The following is a 23,574-nucleotide window of genomic DNA, read 5'->3' on the forward strand; positions in this document are numbered from 1 at the left end:
AGGGGTGCAGCCCTGTCACGGAATTGGGCTGTAAATACCCGCCCTTGGCTTGGTGTCTCGTCAGTGAGGGACGAGTGGGGGTAATTCCAGCTTAAACGGTAATGACGGCTGGGGTCCTGCGGGGTTAGGGCGGGATTTCGCTTTAGGACAGAATTTGAGCAAGACTGATTGCTCGTTCTGGAAGTACGGAGAGGAAGGAAGGTGGAACAAGGCACGAAGATAACTAATTATAGGGGAGGAGGGTCGTTATGGGGTCAGGGCTTAACAACAGAGCCGAGGTGTTTAGGGGGTTGTCTGTGCTGTCTTGTTTCCCAGAATGTACAAACTATGAAGAGTAAAGTAAGATTTTAAGTTTCTTCACTATGCCACCCCAAAATACTCCAACCTGCTTGGGAGACGTGTAGCTGCAGCAAGAGGGGCTGCTAACAAAATGACTTAAAAGTGCCAGAAGGAGAGAAATTTGAGTTCAAGTCTGTTATTAAAGCAATACATTCTTAAGTTTGCACAATGCATCGTGCTCCAGCTGAGGTGGTTCACCTCACCCACAAGGAAAAATACAGCAGCAGAGCAACTTCCTTTAACTGCAGTGCAACTTGCAGCACAGACCTATTTTCTTAACTGCAATTTAAGAATCTCGTTCAATTATAGCTACAGTATTATAAAACATGCCCCTGAAATCAGAATTAACTGTAGATGTAGGACCTAAGACTACCAATCAAGGTAAGACCTTGAATATCATGGTTAGCTGCCTTAAACTTTAGGGGGGTGAATGTCTGTGTCTCTTTGATTATAGCGATCTCCTGAAGAGGTGGGTGACTGAAACGCGTCTGGAATCTTCTCGAATCTTCTGTTCTGTTAGCCTGATCTAATATTCTCAGGTATTGCAAATGCACTTGGTGGAAAGACAGGGAAGCGATAATTTCAGCAGCCATTTGTTTCAGACTGGCAGATATACATGTTTGTTAGATTTTTATGATAAACTATTTATAGTTGAAAAAAATCTGACGTTAGTGAACTTGAGTTCTTGCACATCTGTTTTGTGGAGCTTGCTCTCCAGAGAAGATGTATACCAGTAAGAGGCTTCCAGCGGAAGAGTAATGGATGTTCCAGTTAATCTGCATTTCCAAGCAAGGGTTACATCATCAGCGTGATGCTCAGCCTTCTGTTATTATTGTTTAACCCCAGCAAATACAGGCAGTGGGAAGTTTAAATAGCTTTACCTGTAATTGTATTCATTGTTATAAATTATATGACTATACATTCTCTACTTAAGCCAAATTGCTTTTTAAACAACAGTAAAGGACAACAAAGCTGTTTGAGTAGTTTTTGTGCAGTAAGCACTTCCTGCTCTTGGTGCCTATTGTTTTTAAAGTAAGCAATAAAATTTTGGCTACTCTCCTTCATGTAATTTAAAAATCAGATATGACTTTTTCAAATGCTGCCGAGGCAAGACTGGCAGTTACCGCAGGTCTGGAAGGTGCTTTGCGTATTTGTACAGTAGCCTCACTTATTCTCATTTACTAAATGAACATAGCAAATACAGCCTCTCTGTGTCATTTTGACAACTTGTGCAGCCATAATGAACTTCACATAAAGTTGGTCAGGGTTAGAGACTTCAAAAATGGGAAAGTTCTGCTACTTCTGCTACTATGAAAAATACAGTCTTGCAGGAATGCTCTGTCAGTGCTCCCACTGAAAAAGACAAAATTGCATAGGCGTATTCCTTGTTTCAAGGAAGTTACGGGGAAGGGGAGAGTCTTTAGATAGCTTGTCCACAGGGCATGCTTTTTTGCTGCTTACTGCAGATCACAGAATCCAGTCAAGAGACATACTGCAGTAGCAAATGAAGCTCCAGTCAATCCTGTTGTTCAGATTCACTTGTTGTATTCATCATTTGAATTCTGAATAGTCACAGAAAGATGAGATCACTGTAGACCAGTGTAATATCTGTAGGTGCTGATCCTCAACCCTCCCAGAGTTTCAGACATCCAGGTTATAAAATTTTCAGTTAGCACCATAGTTTCCTCACAGGGGGGGAAACTCCACCCCCTAACTATTTGTAAATTCAGCAGATTCTTCAAGTAGTTTCTCAACAATTTGACATTTCTGCTCATGTTTGTTTAACCGTTCCCAGTTTATAAAGAGTATCTGCAGAGCTGTAAACTGTATTTTGTATAGATACAAAATTTACTGCTACTGGTGATGTGCTGGCCAAGTTACAGCTCAACCCCGATCTGAATCTCCTGGTGCTGATGAAGGATCTCTGCCAAGTGCTGTGTACTACTGTAGAAGAGAATCAATAACTGTGTTACAGTGCAAAGTCTGATACTGGGTTTAAACAGCTGACAGTCAACTTAATGCCACCACACAGGTTGTATGCTGAATCTAAGACTCATTTGCCTTTGTCAACTTCATTGTTGTATGGTGACTGCAGAAGAGGGGTGTACTGGGCAACTGGGAAACTTGCTATTTCACAGTGCCACGGTGGTGTTTGCCGTTCCCCTTTCTGCTAGCTCTCTCTGTTTGGCAGCTGTCAGCAAATGCATATTCTTTTATAAGCAAACTTACAGAAGGAAAACTTGTCCTAGAAAACAGTCTGGAATCTCAATGATTGTTCTTTAACACTACTTTAAGAGTCTCTGGTTTTTTTGCACCGTTTTCATGTATATGACAGGCTTCCCACTAATCTTGGGGTTTTTTTTTAATGTGAAGTTCTACTTTGAATAAATATTACTATATTTTGGTGAGGACTATTGAAACCATGTTTCTAAATCCACTTCCGCGGACCATATGCCACACTTCCACTGCAACCCCCACACTTGTGCAGGTAGCTACCAGTTGTCTAAACCAGAATCACATTTGTTTTGCACATCAGTAGAAAAGTGGGCTTTCCCCCCTGCCCACCCTCAGCCTCTACCCCTATTGAATACACCCCTTAAGACTAGAACAATTGCCTTGTTTACTTGCCTATTTTTTTCTTACCCATAAATTTCTGCGTTTATTAGTAAAAACTGCTTATCAGTTGTTCTTACTTTGTTAGGTTCTGTTAAAACAAAATTTTTTCCTTTACTCTCGTTTCAGTCCCTGCATGCTGCTCAGCTCGCTACAATCTAGCTCTACTGGCCTTTTTTGGGTTCTTCCTCCTGTATGCCTTACGTGTGAACCTAAGCGTTGCTTTGGTGGATATGGTAGAACCTAACATAAGCTTAGCAAAGAATACAACTTCCAATGTGTGTCCAGAGCATTCCTCCACCATAAACGTTCCTCGCAACACAACGGTGAGGTCTCAAACATGTTGTCCTGTAATACGGCATGTAAAAGTGTTTTTAACAGAAGTTTGTGATTGATGACTCATGGTTAGGTGGCAAGAGAACAGGCTGCTTTTTACCAGATGGCCTTTTCAGTGGTTCTTTTAAAGCTATTCTGAAAAATAATAGCCTTAAATGACTAGCTAATTTAGAAGTGCTGTGCTCAAGGTCAGTTTTTTTATGTATATCCATTCTGTGCTCTTCCTTACAAATTGGCTAATCTGACCTCATAGATCTACTATGACTCACTGTTTTATATGCCAGTAATCAATTGTTACTGTTACATCTGCGTCAGAGCTCACATCAGTATCCATATTTGCCTGTTCTTTGTACAGTTTCAATGGCATGAAATTTCATTACAAAATATTTTTCTCCTCACTTCTTTGATCTCTTTCCCAGATCATGATTCTTGTCTTTATATCCTTTATCTCTGACTTCCCTTCCAGTAATCCTTAAAATCACATTTCTTAACTGAACTGTTGGATATGAAAAAATGATTTAAAAAACCAAAACAAAACACCAACTTTGTGAATTTGGACTGGCATAGATCTCATCTTATAATTGAAGTTTATTACTGAGCACTCTTGCTGTCTTCCTGCCTTCATTTTGTTTGCTTCTTTAGAGGTCATTTATTATTTATCACGAGCAAATTATAACTGTGAACTTTATGGGAGGAAGATTCTATCTCATCACTTCTGTGAAATGTATGCTGCTCATTTAGATGATTATAAATTGGGCTTTTGGAAGTGATCCTAAATTTCAAAATCACTTTATTGGGCAACAGCTCATGTCTTCTTGCTGACTTCCTTTATAGCTTCAGGCTCTTTATCTCGATCATCTTTGCTTTTATTATTTTGTCTGCTAAACTCATCTTCCCTCTGTTGTACTTATCCCATTCTTCCACCTACCCTTGTGAGTCCTGTCCTTGGTTGCTCTCTCTTTATATTAAATTTAAGCATCTGCATCTCCATGTTTGCTTTTCTGTCAATAAATTTTCAGCAGGAGAAGCCATTTTCTAGAGCACGATGATGTCCACACTGTGATACAGAAGTGGGATTCACACTCATGCAGACTACGTAGTCTGTACCTTTGTCACCTAACCCAAATTGCTTAGACCCCAGATATGTCTGGACAGGCTGTAAACTCCCTGAATTAGCTTTCAACACAAGTTTGATTGCAGTATAGATGTGTATAGAGGAAGGAGACCATGAAAGATTTGTAATTTAGGTGTAAAGGACTAAGTGATGGATCAAAGTTACATAAAATATGGTCAGAGAAACTGCTATTTTGAACTTACTGTATTTTGGTTTGTTTGGTTTTTTTTTTCCTCCTCTTTTTAGGGGGAAAAGTATTCTTGGGATGCTGATACTCAGGGATGGATCCTTGGTTCTTTTTTCTATGGCTATATCATTACTCAGATTCCAGGAGGATATATCGCAAGCAAAATCGGAGGGAAGTTATTGCTGGGGTTTGGCGTCTTTGGTACCTCTGTATTCACCTTGCTTACTCCCTTAGCTGCAAATTTGGGAGTTGGCTACCTCATAGCTGTCAGAGCCTTGGAAGGACTGGGAGAGGTAATGCTTTTTCCCTGTGTAACTTGAAAATGTATCTGAATAATTTATTAATAAATTGTAGTGATTGGACCCTGTGGGTATCAGTATGCTGGAGTAGTATATGGATTGTTTCATTCTGAGTAGCTTAGTTTTAATTTTTTTTAATAATTAAAAAGTTAGCCCTGTATTTTAGCCTAAGCTTTTCGAATAAGAAAAAGGTTTTATTTCTAAAGACACTTGAGACAAAGCTAAAGTTATCCCTTCTCATTTGTTAGAAACAAGGAGCTCGGAACAGTATTGTTTGTATTCTTGCAGCTTTTCCAGTATATACAGAAACAAAGGCAGGAGAAATTAATTCTGCCTCCTTACTCTCGTGCCTTGTACAGTTTTTAAAGTAGTTTCTTGCTAAACAAGAACCCTAACTACTGCTTTTTAATGAAATATGCTTTGAAACATGCAAAATTAAAGGGAGGTCTGAAATTGTTGCATTTCAACAGAACGAAATGTTGTTTTCTAGGGTGTTACCTTCCCAGCTATGCATTCAATGTGGTCTTCTTGGGCTCCTCCGCTGGAACGCAGCAAGCTCCTTAGTATTTCATATGCAGGTGAGAAATTCCCACGCTGATAATGGGATTATACATTTTTACTGCAGTAACAGGGAGGATTGACTTAAATCAAAGGGATTTATATTCTAAATTTTAATCAGCATTTAATCTGGAAAGAGTAACATTGAATTAAATCTTGCTTTGCATTCATTATCTTCATTTATTCATGGCTTTTGTAACCCTGAGAAAAGGTATTGATCTGCAACTAAGTATAAACTTCAGTCTAACTTTGGTATATGGTGGTGCAAAGAGTTACTGTGAAGCTGATTAATAGAAGATACTGTGAGTAAAGGAGATCTAGTATTAGGAACAAAAAGGCTGGGGCAGAATCACAGGATAGAGATGTTTGGTTGGTTGGTTTTGGTTGTTTTTTTTTTTTTTTTTTAAAGTGTTTTATGAGGAACTCAAAAGAAGAAAATGTCCAAGGTATTGCTGCAAGAGCTCCTTATCAGACTCCAATACTCCCTGACCAGATTCTCTTAGATATTCTATGTGTGGAAGGTGTGATGTTTGATATCAAATTTACTTGTTTGAAGATATTTGATTTTACACAAGATTTTTGATTTAGCAGAGTGATACAAAATATACTGAATGCACAGTTCAAATGTTAAGTTAACACTTAGCAAAATATAGCAATTGCAGTACACATTTACATTACTGGTCACTAATATGCTCACCGTCATGACGCTGGGAATCCCCAGTTGCCAGGAAGGAATATGTGGGTTGAAGGCAGTGCAAGTCTGTTGTTCTCTTAGAAATTCTGTTGTTAGTTGTTTAGTTTTTATACTTTATGTTGGGCTGAGCCACGTGTTCACTCCCCTGGTGCTGGTCTGGCTAACTCAGGGAGGCAGTCACACTTTTAATGAACTTGGAGAGAAACATTTACACCACCATCTGATCCACTCAACTGACTTAGCTGTTTATCTAAAACAAAGGCCACCCTCTGGTCCCCTTTGTGTTGAGATAAAGTCAGCTTTCTTTGCAAGAGCTGTGGTCAGTCACACCCTGTATTATTCCCTGATCTTCATTGACACATTGCTTTTGCTCATCTCCACTGAGCCTTCATCTGTTTTAGGGGTTTACTGGTCAGTCACATTGCTAAATGCAGTATTAGTGGGGCAGGTGAAAAATGTAGCTTTCTAAATTTACTAGTCAAAATTGATATTATTTCTTTGAGGATGACAAATTTTGAATTCACTTAATGAAGTAATGGTTTGGTTTACTCACTCTTGTTAATATTAATTCTGTTACAGCTTTCTTATTTGACCTGGGCATCATCGAGAGGACAGGGCTGTACTATGTAAACTGTGGCTACAGTTTCTCAAGCAGCTAAGCCAGTCTAGTGGCTCGCTTGTGCCAAGAGGAATGAAGCCTTAATCCTTTCTTCCTCACATTTCCTCACTTCCCTCTTAGCCAAGTGTCTCATTCCTTCCTTTGTGCTATTTCAGGCACTCATCAGACCCTTCCATGAGCCGCTTTAACACACCCAATGCAGCAGAAAGCTTTCCTCTCTTTTTTTAAAATCTGTTATCTGCCTTATTAGTGAATTAAATCTGCTTTAAAAGAATTCTTCATGCGGGAGCCAGCATACAAGTTAAGCAGAGAACACAGGGTTGGGACTGACATCTACTGCATTTAGCAGTTGGGGGCTTTTAAACTGTCCTTTTGTGTCTCCTGAAAGTATATGCTGCTGTACTAGTGAGAAGAGGCTGTGGCCTTGAACAGCCAATTGTTAGCAGTCGTGGATGGATAAGGCATCTTGCGTAAACTTAGCAGAGTGTTTCCTTTTCCCCCCATTTTCATGGCTGGCAGTCATGTGGTCTGTGGTTTATTTAATCATGATCATGTTGATTTTCTAAGAGAACATATGATTGAGGTTATATGTAGTTGTTATTCTGATTTATATTTTGCATGGTGTATGTGGTTTTGTTGTTCGTGGTTGAAACTTTCTGCCTCAAATAAAAATTATTGTTTCCATGAAGGTGGAATCTAAGCAGCCAGCATATCAACATGATCTAATGTTTTCTGAGTTGAGACTGGGTTTGGAGAAGTGATTGTATAACTAACATTAAGAGACAAGGTCTACTATTTATCACCAGTAGAGTTCCAAAGTATGTAAATAATATGGGTTGGGCTTCTAGTTTAGATTTGGGGTGTGTGTGTATGTGTGGAACCTGCCATCCTTGCAAAATGTATATTGAATTATAAACTCAGGAATAGTTCTTTTCTGCTCTTTTGGCTTGTATCTGAACTGGAATGTGCTCATCTTTCCCTTCTTCCTTACCTGATCCTACACCCTGTCGAATTCGGGGACCGTGGGATTTGAACCTGCTGGTTATATGAATGCCTTCTGGCTCTTGTTTCTAGCATTCCTGTTTCTGTGGAGCTAGTAAGAGTTACGAGAAATGCAAACTGATTATATCAAGTCAGAATATTATCTTGCCCTCAAGTCTTTAATTATACTGTGATGAGCTCTCTCTTGTTTTGCAGCAATGGCAGTTGTCTTATTTGCATTGTTTTGGATGTACTAGAGCCATCACTTTATTGGAGATGAATGTGCCAAGAATGCCTGTCTTGGATAGCTTTTTGCTCGTAATTTTTGATGCTTAGGGCTTTGTGGCTCTGTTTACTTCAAGCTGCTGAAGCAGCTTATTGTGTCTGTGTTTCTTTAAGGGGGAATGACAGCCCTCTAGTGGTGGTGACAAATCTTTTCTGCATGATTTATTACAGAAAAAATAAAATAACTGTGAAATGCCACTAAGTTTAAAGGGTCTATGGGAGATCTAATTATTGTTTTACCACTTTGTTTTTGTTTCTTCCGGTAGGTGCGCAGCTGGGAACTGTTGTCTCTCTGCCACTCTCTGGTTTAATTTGCTATTATATGAACTGGGTTTACGTGTTTTACATATTTGGTAAGTTTTTTTATATTATTAGAAGTGCAATCCATATTCTTTTTGAAAAGCATGGTATATTATAAAACTTATTTTGAGTTTTAAAAATGTGTTTGATGTGTAGGGTTGCTATTTTATTCCTCCTTGGAAATCAGAGATATTTAAAGCTAAGTAGATTCCTGTGTGTGGCTATGTAAGCCTTGCTTTCAGTGAGCAAAGCTGTCTCAGAGTTGGACAAAAGCTGGTACAAGTCCAATGCTCTTAACTCTCCTGCCACTTGGAATCAACAGGCTGAAATTTCTTATCTGAAGTGTGAAATTGAGTTAATAACTTTAATCCCAGGAACAAACTTCTACTCTGAATGAAAGAACATGTGAAAAGTTACTGCTTTAAATGGAAACTGTGTGGAAAATCTCTCTAGCAGTCACAGGAACCCTGAAGGAATGCCCAAAATGCAAGGCATAGCATGTTTACTGTGAGTTATCTTCTAGAAGCTCAAACACAGAAAATATTTTCTAACAGTATGTCATAGATCTAACTGATGCTTTTTATAGGCCTATTTACATGTCTGAGCTGTTTCGTATTCTGCATGGGGAAGGGAGAATTGGAATAAAAGATAAGAGTTATGCTTTTCTCAGCAAAACCACCTCCAATGTTTGTATAAACAAAAAGGGTTCAAAACAAAGAATTGGACAAAGTGAAATAAGTTACAGTGTTATAGTTATATAAAAGTACAGTTGATTTGCACTGACTATTGAGAAGTTCCCTTTTTCAAATGATAGTTCTGGGGTTTGGCTTAAAAAAGAAAAGGAGGATTGGTACATCAGTTAGGCTGTATGTAGGGCTATTCTGTGTATGTGCAGAAAGTATTTTTTGTGATTAAACTTAATGTGAGTTTTTATTTCCTCTGGGTAAGCCATGTCCTTTGTGGCTGTTCCATGTGACTGATAAAAATACAATATGTATGTGTATGCAACTTTCTTGCTGTATGAGGCAATTCCAAGTGGAATTAAAAAAAAACAAAAAAACAAACCCACAAAAAAACACTTTCCTGCTTAGTCCTCTTTATTGTTTATTACCTCTAAATGTGCATTTTTAAGCCACTTCAGGGAACTACTGTTGGTAAGTAGATAGAAAAATAATGTTCATTAAAATTATATTAGAGTATTTGGAAAAAAACTTCTAACTAAATCATCTGAGAGTGTTATTCACTTAATATGATTGCTTATGTTTTTATTTCTATATCTTCACCCATCTTTTCTCAATGATAGGTGCACTTGGCGTATTATGGTTCTTCTTCTGGATGTGGTTGGTTAGTGATACACCAGAAACTCACAGGAGCATTTCACATGCTGAAAGAGAATATATACTGTCTTCTCTAAAAGATCAGGTACAGCACTTTAATAAAGTCATACTTACTTAAGTAAGAACATAAACCACAAATATTGTCGTTAGCATCATGCTCTGTTGATGTCTAGAAAAACATCCTTAATCTAAGATAGAGGCAGAATTAAAAATATAATGCAGTTGTATAAGTGAGAAACAATCAGTAATCAAACAAAGCATTTATAATAATGCCTTTTGTCACAGATGTTATTGCGGTGCTTTTTAAATAAAAAGCTCAAGTCTATCACTTCTCTTTAAACTAGATCCAGACCTGTATAATGTCTTTAAGCTTTGCAATACAACATTTTACAACTTTTTTTTCAATGTGTCTTCTAGAGTAAGAAAGAGATTACTGTTTGCGGAGAAAACATTTTGAAAATGCTAATGAGACAGTTCCTAAAGTGTGCATAAGAGTTTATTCCTGTGACTGGGGATATGTGTTTGTAACCTGTGAAGCTGGCTGAGGGACCAAAGTTAGTATCTAGGATTGAGTAGGAAAGATTCAGCTGAACAAACATGTGATGGGTGACTTTAAATATTTAATCATTTATAGTAAAAGCAGGAGGCAACACATCTCAACAAGGGAAGGCATACTTTTTGAAATTTTGATTACAAAATGTAATAGTAATTGGTTTACTTTGCAATAGTAAACAACAGAGCAGTAACATGCATTAGTATTCCTTCAGTGAGAACTGAACACAGTAATTCATTCATTGCTGATGACTTGCATGTATCGACTGAGACTCATTTTGTGCCCATCAGAATGAATGATCAGCATAGATTCGGGTAGGATCAAAACATTTTATTTAGTAAATGTTCATATCAATGTCCTGATCACTCTTTCTCTTCCTTTTTTCTCTGCCTCATGCTTGCTAGCTTTCTACACAGAAATCTGTTCCCTGGAGACCTATACTGGAGTCCCTTCCACTCTGGGCTATCGTTGTGGCTCACTTCTCTTATAACTGGACTTTCTATACGCTTCTTACGCTCTTGCCCACATACATGAAGGAGATCCTGCGGTTTGATGCACAGGAGGTGAGATAAATAAAAATATAGTCACTTTCTTCTGAACTAAAGAAATGAAATAACAGAGATCTTCCCTGCTGTTTAGAGTAGAGGAATCTGCTTAAGAACCTTGGAATGTAATGATTGGACAAATGGCATTTCTGAAAGTATTTTAAGGGGGGTGGGGAGCTTCAGTCTACTTGGATCCCTTTCCGAATTGTCAATTTTTTTTGCTTTCCTCAATGAGCAGCAGAGGTAAAATACCTTTTTTTAGCAAGGTAAGTAGGATGAAACAAAACCATAGACTTGAAAAGCACTATATCTGGACCTTAAGGAAATTTTTAAAAATTTAATTATTTATCAGGGAAAAATTAGGGGGGGTGGGGGAGGTGGAACATTCTTATTGATAGGAATTACTTGACTGTACTGATCTTTCTTTAATGAGAAGGTTCTGTTGATAGCATAGTTTACCTGGAGAAGCTGGTACAGCCCAAGTAAAAAGGTGCTCAGAAATTTCAAGAAGTTTGGCATAGCCTTTTCCTGATTTAACATATGAGACTGGTTTAGAGCAAACTGAAGATGTATGCCATGCAAGAAAAAGGTGATGCTAGAAATCTTGGGAGGACAAGATGTGGAATCTCAGTGTTAGCAGAGAAGGTTGCAGCAGGGCAAGCTGCAAAATGGCTGGGAAAAATAGCTGAAGTTGCTGGTTGGGTTTCTTATTATGCGTCTTGAGGGAATACCTACGTAAACATCTATGAAAGTCATTTGCTACCACAGCCCTCAATTGCATGTGTTTTGTAAAACACTGTTGCATTAAAGACTAACAGGTTCTGCTGTGAAGTGGTTTCTTATGTCTCTGAGTTATGTTTCTTCTTTTTAGAGTGCTCAGAGTACTGACTGTTGTGAACATTTAAAAAAAGAACAACCAACAAGCCTGCAAAGTAGTTTTGGACTAACTTTGTTGCCAGGCATTTAGATGGAAATTGCATTACTGTTTAAAATATTATACAGTTGCTACTGTATAGTCTACCAGTTTCCATCCTATATTAAAGGGATTGGTTAAAAATAATGCTGTGTCTTTGAACAGTGCTTCAAAAGAAGTTGTTTTTTTATTACTGAGACTATCTTCTATTTTTAAAAATTTTACTTACTGCTTTTGAAGGCCGAGCATTGAAACCCAACAGGCAGCATGTTTGAGTGCTGATAGAGTGGATTTCGGGTGGGGATGTGTTTCCAGTCTCATTTCAAATTAAATTTCCTAGGGAAGCTTTCACTTCTTTGACAAATATACATTTTATAATAGTGTATAAACATTAGAGTATTTCTATCCAATAGCTATCCAAATACCTCTTTTTCATCACAGATTAAGTCAAATTATAGCTCTGTTATCAGTAATTACCCATAATTGTATGGAAAGGCTGTGAACTTACGCAGTTTAGTAGTACCTTTTGCTTCCCCTCATCAGAAAAACGTGCAGAATCAGGCAGAAGTCTCTAAACAGCTTATGTTTAAAGTAATGGGAATTAACAAGTTACTTCAGTGTAAGTAATGTCAGGTCCTGAATAATATCTTTGTTTTGGGATCATAGGATGTCCAGCCTGGATCTGATGAAGGTCCTAGTTCTGTATCTTGTCTCTGATTACAGCCAGCATCAGATGTTTCAGCAGATAGATACGGGATAATGTAATGTTGAAGAGTTATAGTAGTACAAAACCCTGAGATTCCATGTTTCTTTCAAAATTCTGAATAATACTTACATCTTCCACTTACTTTAGTAACTCACACAATAGTCTGTCCTACTTGAAATTGGTGTTTCTGGAAACTTGCATGATCAGGTTAATGTCCACAAGATACCTTCATGTATAGTTTTCTTTTTCCTGAACCCATTTTCTGATTTAAATCTTTAAGTTTTTGGTCTGGCTGCATTGATAGTTATGGATTAAGTCTTGCAATGGAGAGTTTATACATTGGTAACTTTAAAATACTTTGCTTTTTCTATGCCTAGGTTTCTTTCTTATGGTAATACCAACAATAGTTATGTGGACGGATTGTTTTGATGCCTCTGGTTCAGTCTCTGTTAATGCTCTAGCACAAGTGATTTTTTCAGCATACTGAATTGTCATTTCAGTGTTTTAACTGTTGGGTTTTTTTAATCTCCTTAACAGAACGGTTTTTTGTCTGCCCTACCTTATTTTGGCTGCTGGTTATGTATAATCCTGTCTGGGCAAATTGCTGATTATTTACGGGAAAAACAGAACTTGTCCACTGTTTGTGTTCGCAAATGTTTTACCCTAATAGGTAGGTACAAGTATCATCTCTGTTTGGAACATACCATAATATCCATCTGGGAAAAATGAAAGGTTTGGGAGAGTCGTGTGACATTCTGCTGTGAGATTAGGCAGGATTGTGCATGGCTTGAGAGGAGCAGCTGTATTTGTACATTAATTTGTGAAGAGTCAATCCTATCTTTTTCCCTAAAATAGTATGCCCATTGAGTAAGAGACTGATAAGAGATTGCTGCAAGCTTTGTTTAGGTCAAGATACATAATTCTTATAAGCAAACTGATTAAATAACTAGTCAGGCAGATTCACCATTAAAGTGGAGATAATAGCTTGGCAGAATGATACCTTGTGAGTGGCTTTCTTACATTGGGACGGGATATTGTTCTGCATGAGCCTATTCCCAGCCCTGCGTTGTTCAGTGTTTTGTTTATTTAAGTAACTGAATAGGAATACACTTGCAAAATTTACAGTTGCTACCAGGGTAGGAAGACCAAATAGAATCCAAAATGCTCTTGACTAGTTGGGAGGTGATCTGAAATCAGCAAGAGATCAACAAGAGCAGGTTTTTAATGAATACAGGTAAAGGCTGTATTAAGGAAGGAGAATTTGATTGTTGATTAAAAGAGGGGGCAGGGGAAAGAAGGGGGAAAAAAAAAGGTTAGGCACAGAATCCACAGAAGTTGCAGCCTGCTTGATGTATGCCCATCCTTGCTGCCTTCTCAGTTCTGCTGATTCAATTGCTTTCTTTAAACCAGCTCTTATAATAGACTCTCAAGCATTTTTTTATTTTAAGCCTACACCATTTTGGTGATCTAGTTGACTGCAGGGCCTCACACCCAAGTATGTACAACTGAGGGGGAAACATGCTGTTGTCTTAGGAGAAGCAGGACTGTTAGGTCGGCTTCATCAACAAAAAAGAATGTACTTGGAGCTGTTTACAGACATCATGATGGGGTCATGTAAATGGGCTCTGGTACTGGGAAATGGGTACCAAAGTTGACTGCAGACAGGAAGCAGCATGCACTGGCTCATGATGTCTTGCTAAGCTGTTTCCAGGACCTGATGTAGCATCTCTAAAGCTAGCCTGGGTTCTCTAAATGGTACAGCAGGCTCCAGTATAGATACACCAGTCATTCAGGTCTTGTAAATGTGAAATAAAACTCATTCTAGAAGGTGCCTGCAGGAGAAATAGGCATATATATATATGTATATATACACACACACACGTATGTATGTATTTGTACGAACCCTTCCAACTGTACTTTACTATGATCTGCAGAAGTCAGTGTTTGTTCCTGAAACCTGGAGAGTTACATGGGGATAATTTCTTTGCAGTGCACTGTTTACCTACCAGTGTCAGTGTGGCTTCTATTATTTTTATAACAATAAATAAAATTAATTTTTGAAGTCACTTTTAGTATCTGTTGATTTTCGTTAAGTTTTTTTATCTAGTTGAAGTTTGTTCTTTGAAGCTAGAGTGGGATTTTTCTGGTCTGGTTACTGTTTCCAGCACAGGTTTGCAACCCATCTGTTCTTCCTTACAGGCCCACTGTAATGCACGTAGTGCAGTGCTGGATTCTGTACACTAGGGGGTGGTGGAAGCTGTATGGAAAATCTATACTCAGCACAGGGCCTCTTAATGTTCCTTACGTTAAAAGTCCATTGATTCTAAGATTTTTTTGTCTTAAAGGAATGATTGGACCTGCAGTGTTCTTAGTAGCAGCTGGATTCATAGGCTGCAATTATGCACTGGCTGTTGCATTTGTGACCATATCAACAACACTAGGAGGATTTTGTACATCTGGCTACAGCATCAACCATCTGGACATAGCACCTTCGTAAGTATTGCTGAAGCTATTGTTAGTGCACATGATACATTTATGACCGCTTTGGTTTTTTTGTATTGCTGGGGTGCCTGAGAGATTTAGCTATGGATCATGTGCTGTACAGACCTGGAATGCAAACGCTGACAGTGACTCAGGTTTACAGTTTTAAGCATTGTATTTGCAAAAAGTTCAAGTTTTGCAGATTATACAAACAACAGTTTAGAATAATTCCATTTTTGATCCTGCAGTAATAAATAATCTAATTCCTGTGATTATATTTACTAGGTTTTTGTCCTAATTGATTCATGGTCAATTCATGATGCAGTCTGGGGTATTGTGGGGCCATTATACAACTTCTGTTTCAAGCTTAGCTTTGCAGAACTACAACAGTTAGTTTCCTAAAAATGTAAAACATTGGCTTGGAGTTGGAGTTATTTATTTTATGTCTATGTCTCTGTGTTTAAAAATACAAAACATAAGCATTGATGTCCAAAGACATTACTACTGTAAGTTTCTTAATGGCAGGACTTGGATATCTGTGCAGTTTTGATTTGCCTCCTTTTCTTTGTGCATCACAAATTAGTCTTTGTGTCATTGTTGTAAAATTCCCCTGCACAGGACCTTTTCTTCGCTCAGTGCACAGGGTAGATCCTGCTCTAGAAATGGCTGAGTGTTGTATAGAGAGGGAGACTGGCATTCTTTCCTAAACCCTCTACCTCATAGCTGTAGTAGCTGCAGAGAACATAATGGCTAAGGCAGGGCATTACAGGAGAAAAGAAGGGTCATGTTTAAGGTAGCTGAACATTGCTCTTGGCAATTCAGTCCTTTCAGTGCTCTGTCACAGAGTTTGCATGTGGTAAGTCAGTTGGATCAGACTCTAGTGTGACCATCTGTGAGGACCATGTTCATACCTTCTGGCTTGAGGAATCTGGACTTCTAAGAGTTCTGTAGTTATGAAGAGTGATGGGAACTTCTTGAGGCTGGTTCAGACTGCCATAATATGTAAAGAGAGTCTGCAGCAGCTGGAGTCCAAACTTAAAACATCTCAGCTGAGAAGCTAATGTTGGATCCAGTGAGATTAATTGAGGCCTAGCCGATTTATTGCTTGTTTTCGTATGCCTCTTCGAACTATTAAGTTCTGCTTTGCAAAAATGGTATTACTCAGAGTGCAGACAGAAGTCAGTGGAACTGTGCTTTGAATAAATGAACAATGCTGTTAAATACTCTTAAAATGAGATCCTGAGGATCTCAAATCTAGCATCCAGTAGGCACATACATTCTTGGCCTATGTTTTCATTTCACATTGTCATCTCCATCTCTCAAGAGTGTTGTGAAAATAAACTAGTATCATGAACAGTTCTGCTGGAAAGTGTATGGAATGATTAAAATTCTACTTGCAACAGCTGAATAGTAGAGAGAAGGTAAGGCTTGGGTCCATGCATTGAGCAAGTGAAGTGAAACAAAATATTAAATGGTGCTCATTAAGTGAGTACAGTTCATCCTGTCCACTGAGTGCAACAGAGCTGTCACAGGAAGAAGGAAATCACACAACTGCAGCGTGTGCCTCCATGAGGCATATGGAAAAGGAACTTCTGTACGCAGGTGATGGCTGAGGTTTCCAGAGCTAGGATGTTGTGTGTGTTGAGAGATAATTCACTTTGCATTTCTAATGTGTTTATTTCAAGGGTGAATTTCTATATGACAGTATACAGAGTATTTTAGGTGTTGAAAAAAATCATGTGGCATGACGCTGATACATGTTAGCAGGCTTAATTAGAGTCACCATGTGAACTGCTGCTGATCCCTCTGACCAAATCCCACTCTATTCTTCCTACCATCAACAAAGTCCTGCTTTTATTCCCACTGTGTTTAAACCATACAAGTTTCTCTAGCCCTTCTTTCCTATCAGGCTGAAGGGAGCATACTGATTATGAGTGCAGGAGGGGCAGGTGCCTTGCTGATAGTTCAGGAACTTTGGCCCGGCATTGCCCCTCAAGACAAATGGCTGTATGTACAGGAAAACTTCCCTGGATGGGAACATGGTCAGGGTGGATGCTGTTTTACTGATATCAGCCATTCTCTAAATGGAGACAGAGAAGGAAAAGGGCATGTCCTTGTAACAAAGGTCTTAAAAAAATAATTTCTTCAAATACAGAAACATCTAAGATGAGAGGGAAAAGAAGCCTTTTTTCCCCCCTTTTTGTGACTGTCTGAACTTCGTTGGATGAAATGGCCAAGGCAGACAATTGTGGAAATCTGAAAATGGGGTCTGCATAAAACTGTGAAGGAAACCTCTGTTAAGAGTTTACCCAGAGCTCAATTTTTTTTTTAATTTACTGAAAGATATTAGAATAACCAGAAGTGATTCAAAGCAGTTTCAAAATGCACTTACATGCCCATTTTAATTGGTTAAAAGTATGCCGACTAGAATAGCAAAGCGTCCCTTGTTGCTACTAAAACTTGCATTATACCAAAGAAATAATTATTATATTCACAGGAAAAAGTGAATGAAAATACTGATACTGAGAGAAAAACAATATTTGCTATGTGGTTTTGGTTTCTAACATGTATTTATTATGCCATCAGTGTATTGAATTGGGGGGGGTTGGGGACGGGAGGGAGACAAGATTGTTCTTGTGGGGAAAATGTGTTCTATTCTAGCTCTTTAAATCTACTTCAATATGTTGCCATGATTGCAATTTTTAGTATTGCTGTTACCATGAGCCCTCGTAATATTCCTATGGCTCTGTTATACACTAAACACTTCACATACCTTTTTTTTTTTTCTCTTGATTTTACTACTTAACTGCTCTGCAAGTTGATTTCTATTTGGTTATCCCCACTATGCCATAAGAACCTGACCAACAGCTTACTATTAGTCTTGCTCTACAGACACATCACTTTTTGCTTTCCCGTTTCATGTGGGAGTCTCCGCTGTGCTGAGGGAGTGGCATAGCAGTTATCTGCATCAAACAGCGAGCGTTATCAAGAATGCAACCTATGTCAGAAACACTGGGCATAACCAGAGGCATTTAGCCGGCAATTGATTGCCAAAGATCTTTGGTGACCAGGGAGACTATTAAACTATGTTTTGTTTTGAAAGTGTGTGTTAGCAGTATTGTAGTGCTTAAACATTTTGAAGACAAAATGCGTTTGTTTCTACTTAAAGGCTTTAAATGGAGTTTTGCTATGTGTGCTTATCTGCCTAAGGGAAACTTTTACACTTTCACATTCAGCTTCATAAAAGCTTATTAATTCTTAAACACTTTCTGAGATAAGAAGACTACATGCTATATTTGTAAGAAATAAGGATTGTTTTAATTAAGGCATTGGAGCTCAGTCTAGAATATATTGCCATGCTTTAAGCTGACGTATTGACTTTCAAGAAAAAATCAACTAGTAGCCTAGATAATTGATTCTCTTTCTCAAGAAGAAACACGTTTCTTGAATATTGTTGGACTGGATACACATATCACAACCTTTTGTAACAATGCTGTATGGTTGAATTCTCCTGTTTCAGTAAATAAAATGTCAAAGCTATGCATCTCTCTTTAGAGATTAAATTATATTTCTGCTATGTTAAAATTGGTGAGGACATAATTTCACTCTGCTAAACAGCCTAAAATGATCACTGGGAGATAACTCTTTTCTCCTGTGGTAAACTGTGACTATTAGTATTTTGCATAATTCTTCAGCCAGCAAATCCACCTTGAAAATCTGGACTGTGGGGATCCGTGCTCTGGTGGTTGGAAGGTTGAGCTGTGCTGTAGAATGTCTAGCTCTTTTTTCTTTTCAGTGTCTCTCACAAGTCTGCACTTGTGGTATGATCTTTTGGTATTGCAACACTCCTATGAGAGAGATCTTTAATTGCCTAGAGATGAGGTGCTGAGACTCAGATATTAAGCAAGTTACTGGCTTTTCCCAGCAAGTTTTTATGGCCATCTGTGCACATGCATGCACCTGTGTGTGATAGAGCAACACGTTCATGGAGCAGGAAGCCTCAGAATGGAGCTGCAGGAATGGCAACCAGCAGAACTGGTTAAGTCAGATCCATTTCCCATTGGCTTTGACCTTGAAGGGAAGGACTGCCGCAGTGCTCTGAACTCAGGTCTTTGGAACATACGCTCTATAGTGTAAGCGGGGCTATCTGTCCGAACTGGTGATATTGCCTTCTTGGCAGGCACTTTTTAGTAATGATGCCTGAACCAACTCTTACTGTTGCCAAACAGCACTCTGTCGTACTCCTTGTTGTCTTTCCACTTCAAGGCATGCAGTGTTTCTTTTCTAACTTCTCCGATGGATCCATTCCAGACAGTTTGGTTGTGACTTCGCAAAGGGGATGTGGGTTTCGATTATGGATCCCTGAGCAAAGCCATGAGTAATTTATGTTACCTAAACTAATCTCTGGAAAATAGAGACATATAGAATCATTTAGGTTGGAAAGAACCTTTAAGAACATCAAGTCCAACTGTTAACCGAACACTGCCAAGTCCACCACTACACCATGTCCCTAAAAATGTATGTACAAACTTGTCAGTGAGTTGTTACTAGAATGAAAACAAGCCATTCTCACTGGAATATTTCTGTTTTAATTTGTCTGTGTGATCAAGATGAGGCCTATGTGATCAGGTTAGGCAAAATTGTCTCCATGACTGATAAGCAGGATAAGTTAATAAGCAGCGTGAACAATTGCTCTTGCAGGTATGCTGGAATTCTCCTTGGGATCACAAATTCTTTTGCTACTATCCCAGGAATGGTGGGGCCAGTTATTGCAAAGAACCTCACTCATAATGTAAGTCTGCTTACCATTTTTTTCAGTTGTTATATTTTTATCTCCATTGAATGGAAATTTTGTCTTCTCAAGTCTGCAGTCATTAAATGAAATCTGGGTTATGCAAGTAAGTTGCACTGTTCCGTTGCTGTGAGTGACTTAATTCCTAGCCTTTATTCTTCGGATTCTGATCAGGAAAATAGAGGTAAAATCAAAGGCCTGTGTAGGACTTTAAAATTTTAGTGACTCACCCCTTATGTTCTCTAGGAATAAAATGAAAGTGTTTTTATCACAGTAAAACTCTGCTAAAATGCCAACTAAATGAGACAGTTGTGGTATTATTTTAGCAAATTAATACAAGTTCTTATTTGTTTTTTTTTTAAATCAGTCTCATGTGAGGTGTTGAGTTATAAGGTCAGCATTTGTCAGATGAGTGAGAAACTAGATTGAAATGTGTGGGTTTTATAATGCATCCCTCTGTATGTATGTTACCGGATTAGGACATTGTAAGCTGTGCTAGTTTCACAAGACACCTAACTTGAACAGTGTTAGATTTGTCTTCCAAGATGGTTTAGTCAAAGGGTGATTTGGAATAGAAGAAGGGAGCAAGGAGTTGTTTGATTTTTGGTTTGTTTTGGAGGGTTTTTTTGAATCAACTATATGAATTATTCTAAAATCTTTTAAGAAAGGAAGATGGGAGGAGTAAGTTTATTGATACAGTTGAATTTTTGGAGTTGGTGATCATTCCAGTGATTTCCTTAAAAATAATATGGAAATATTAATTAATACATAAATCCAAACAAAAGAATTCTTCCAGACATCTTAACAAGTGGGGGTTTTCTTTTTGTTTGGTTTAGGTTTTTTTTTCCCCCCCATACTAATGCACTGTTCTGGTATAATTCTGTTTCTGTAGTAAAACCGTTTACAGGTTTGTTACAGTAGTCATCTGGAAGTAAAAAAAAAAAAAGGAAAAAAGCTTTACGACCAGATATTACTTCTTCATTTGAAAAGACAAGAAGAAGAAAAAACCCAAAACCAAACAAACCCCAGCTCTTTGCTACCCATGTCTTAAGGCCTTTCTTAAGTACCAGAGTTTAGAGGATTCCTCTTGAAATCTGAGTAAAGATAGCTACCTTGTTTGGGCTAAAATGCTTATAATTCTAGAATATCCACATAGTTGTCATTAAGAATAGCTTACTGCGTAGTGCAGAGCACTTCAGCTCTTGGATCACCTGACTTGAAAGCAAGGTAGCGTTCCCCCTTACAGTAACATTCTCTGTGAGTTTGCGTAGCCTTTGTGCAAATGTGAATTTTGATATGAAAGTTCTGCATCTCGGATGATAAACTGATCCAGATAGTCTAATGCAATTCTTATAGGACTATCTGTGTAAGCTGTATTATTAACTGAAGTTGACTATACTGGTGATTTGATCTTTTATGTTTATAATGCTTTTATATTGGTATGAAATCATGCTGAATAGCATTTACATTTAAATAGGCAAGGTATGTAGTGTTGGTTTTAAAATTACTTTTTTCTTGAGTGTGGAGCTGCAAATTGACTGCATTTTTTTTTCCCCCCTTTTGACAGAATACTGTGGGAGAATGGCAGACTGTTTTCTATATTGCTGCTTCTATTAATCTGTTTGGAGCAATTTTCTTTGCATTATTTGCAAGTGGAGAAGTTCAGGACTGGGCAGTCAGTGGATATCACCTGCATAGAAACTGAAGGAGATGTTGAAATACCAAAGCTGTGCTGAATCCCAATGTGCTAGAATTATGTGACCGGAAAAGTGCCTTCCCTACTGATGCCTAGGAGTCTTCAGAGCTTTTCAGTTAAACAATTTTATCTGTATATCTTTTGTACTGAAAATCATTTGACAGCATATGTGTGCTATTTCCTAACAAGAAACTACTTGGATTAAATATAACAGTTTCATGCTAGGACTTGATATCAAATATATGATCAGAGACAACATTTTAAATCGGTGTGCTAGGCTCCAATTCTTTCCAGTTTTTAATTAATATTTTCTGAATTAACTTGTAGGCAGATGTTTGTTGATACTGAAATGAGAGGAAAAAGCAAAGTGATTATGTAGCACTGTAAGGAGGAATGGCATGCAAAGAATTGTACCCAAAAAAGTGTTTTGACTTCCATGATGAGATTGATAGGTTTTTTGCTGTTTAAAAGTCTAGAAGAGCTCTAGTTTTCTACAATCTTTTATAATGCTTTTATTTTGTCAGTGTTTTAATTGATGTCTAAGAAATGCACACATGATTTTATTCTATTTTACGCACAAGTACAAAATATATAAACATTCCCTGTTTCATGAATACAGCTTCACAAGTGATACAGAGCAATGAGGAAGTAAAATGTACCATTGTGACTGACAGAATAAGCCATGTGTTACTGTTCTCTGTGGTGCAGGTTTTTTTACATAGGCCTCATTTTTATTCATCTGTGCAAAGAAGAAGCAGTGCAACTCTGTGGTTTAAGTCTAGGCAGTGTGCAAGAGTGAACTAGAAATAGAGTATCTGCGTGCTTACCTTAAAATAACTTCCAGTCTGGCAGTTCATTTTTTGTTTCCTTAAATCAATGCAGTGGAATTCTTTCCTCTTGCATGTGGATATATTTGTCCACTTGTCCGTGTAAATGCAATAAAATAAGGCCAGTGTAGGGAATAATGAGGAAAATCAGTTCTCTTCTCTAATAGCCTTGTTTGTTAGTCACATAAAAGTAGAGGAAAAAAGAATTAGTGCAATCATAACCTGATGCTGTTAGTCTCCTGTCAACATAGAATTTCACACTCAAGAGCATCCTTTGCACAACATGCAATTAAATGCCACACAGTAGGATTAAATGAAGTCTATGAAAACAGTGGCCTTGTTAAGAACAAATGGCTGAATAATCTTGTAGTCACAAAGCAAAGGAAAATTCCTGTGCCAAAGATGCCTGGATTGGAGCAATTAGGTAAAAAAGAAAAATCACTGGGCTCTGGGTTTTTCATTTACCACCAATCCAAAAGAAAAGCCCAGTACTAAAGCTGCTCCAGTGGAGCCTACCTTCCTTCATTTCTAGGAAATGGCATCTGCCTCTTCTTTTTAGCTTTAAGAGCCATTTTGTTTTGACCTTCCTTGAAGTGTCATGTTCTCTGATGGTAGAACTGTGTTTAAATCTGTGTTTGTGTCTGCAGCATTTCCACAATAAATGGTGTGAAGTTCAGATTAAATTAGTAGCTGTTCAGTGGGACTATGTTAAAGCTATATTGTGTCTTTAGTGTTTCCACAATAAATAGAATGAATACTTACATGTGCATCTGTTGTTGAAAATTACTATCTCCCTGAAGTTAGAACACCATTCTGAAAGTATGCTGAACAAGATCGGTAAGTGGATTAAGGGATGGTTAATATTTTCCTGGAGAATTACCTGCTTCGGAAGTTTCTTGTCTAGCTTTACAGGTGAGTACTATCTTCCACCTGACACTGCATGAAAAGAAAGAATTTCACTTTGTATTTACAGAAATTTGTACTCTTTCAGCAGCCTTAGTTAAAAAGGAGGGAAAAAACAAGTTCCAAAAAATAAAAAAAAGTTTCTGGATACATATTAAACTATGCCTTTGCTTTTCTAGAGATTATGAGCAGGACAACATATGGACAGGGTTGCTATTTCACCTGTTCTGAAATTGGAAACTTCAGCCTCCTGTGCTTTTAGTCTTTTTCCATGAAAACAGTTCAGTTGAGTATCAAAATTAAAAAAATAGATACTTAAGGGAGTAGATACAGTAGATGTGAATGTAGACATTCTCTGTATCACTGAAATGAGCCTGAATTAGATTCAGTTAAAACTGAATCGATTTGGGGCATATCAGCAACTGAGCAGTCTAGAAATTTTTTACCAGTGTACTAGATTTTGTTTTCTCCTCATCTAATGCACCACTAATACTCA

The 23,574-nt window shown here is 37.9% G+C and overlaps 1 protein-coding gene across 1 annotated transcript in view; it reads left to right on the plus strand.

Moving 5' to 3' along the window:
• SLC17A5 (solute carrier family 17 (acidic sugar transporter), member 5) overlaps positions 1-22,938 on the plus strand; it is a 23,387-nt gene extending 449 nt beyond the window's left edge. Inside the window, exons 2-11 of the mRNA XM_010565776.1 lie at positions 3,082-3,278; positions 4,649-4,882; positions 5,379-5,466; positions 8,292-8,378; positions 9,629-9,747; positions 10,620-10,778; positions 12,917-13,049; positions 14,725-14,872; positions 19,562-19,652; positions 21,220-22,938. Coding sequence (XP_010564078.1) covers positions 3,082-3,278; positions 4,649-4,882; positions 5,379-5,466; positions 8,292-8,378; positions 9,629-9,747; positions 10,620-10,778; positions 12,917-13,049; positions 14,725-14,872; positions 19,562-19,652; positions 21,220-21,357 — 1,394 coding nt within the window. The 3' untranslated portion in view covers positions 21,358-22,938. The remainder of the gene's footprint in view (positions 1-3,081; positions 3,279-4,648; positions 4,883-5,378; positions 5,467-8,291; positions 8,379-9,628; positions 9,748-10,619; positions 10,779-12,916; positions 13,050-14,724; positions 14,873-19,561; positions 19,653-21,219) is intronic.
• The last annotated feature ends 636 nt before the right edge of the window (positions 22,939-23,574 follow it).

The sequence above is a fragment of the Haliaeetus leucocephalus genome, unplaced genomic scaffold (assembly GCF_000737465.1).
Source record: "Haliaeetus leucocephalus isolate CR32 unplaced genomic scaffold, Haliaeetus_leucocephalus-4.0 Scaffold195, whole genome shotgun sequence".
Classification (NCBI taxonomy): Eukaryota; Metazoa; Chordata; class Aves; order Accipitriformes; family Accipitridae; genus Haliaeetus; species Haliaeetus leucocephalus.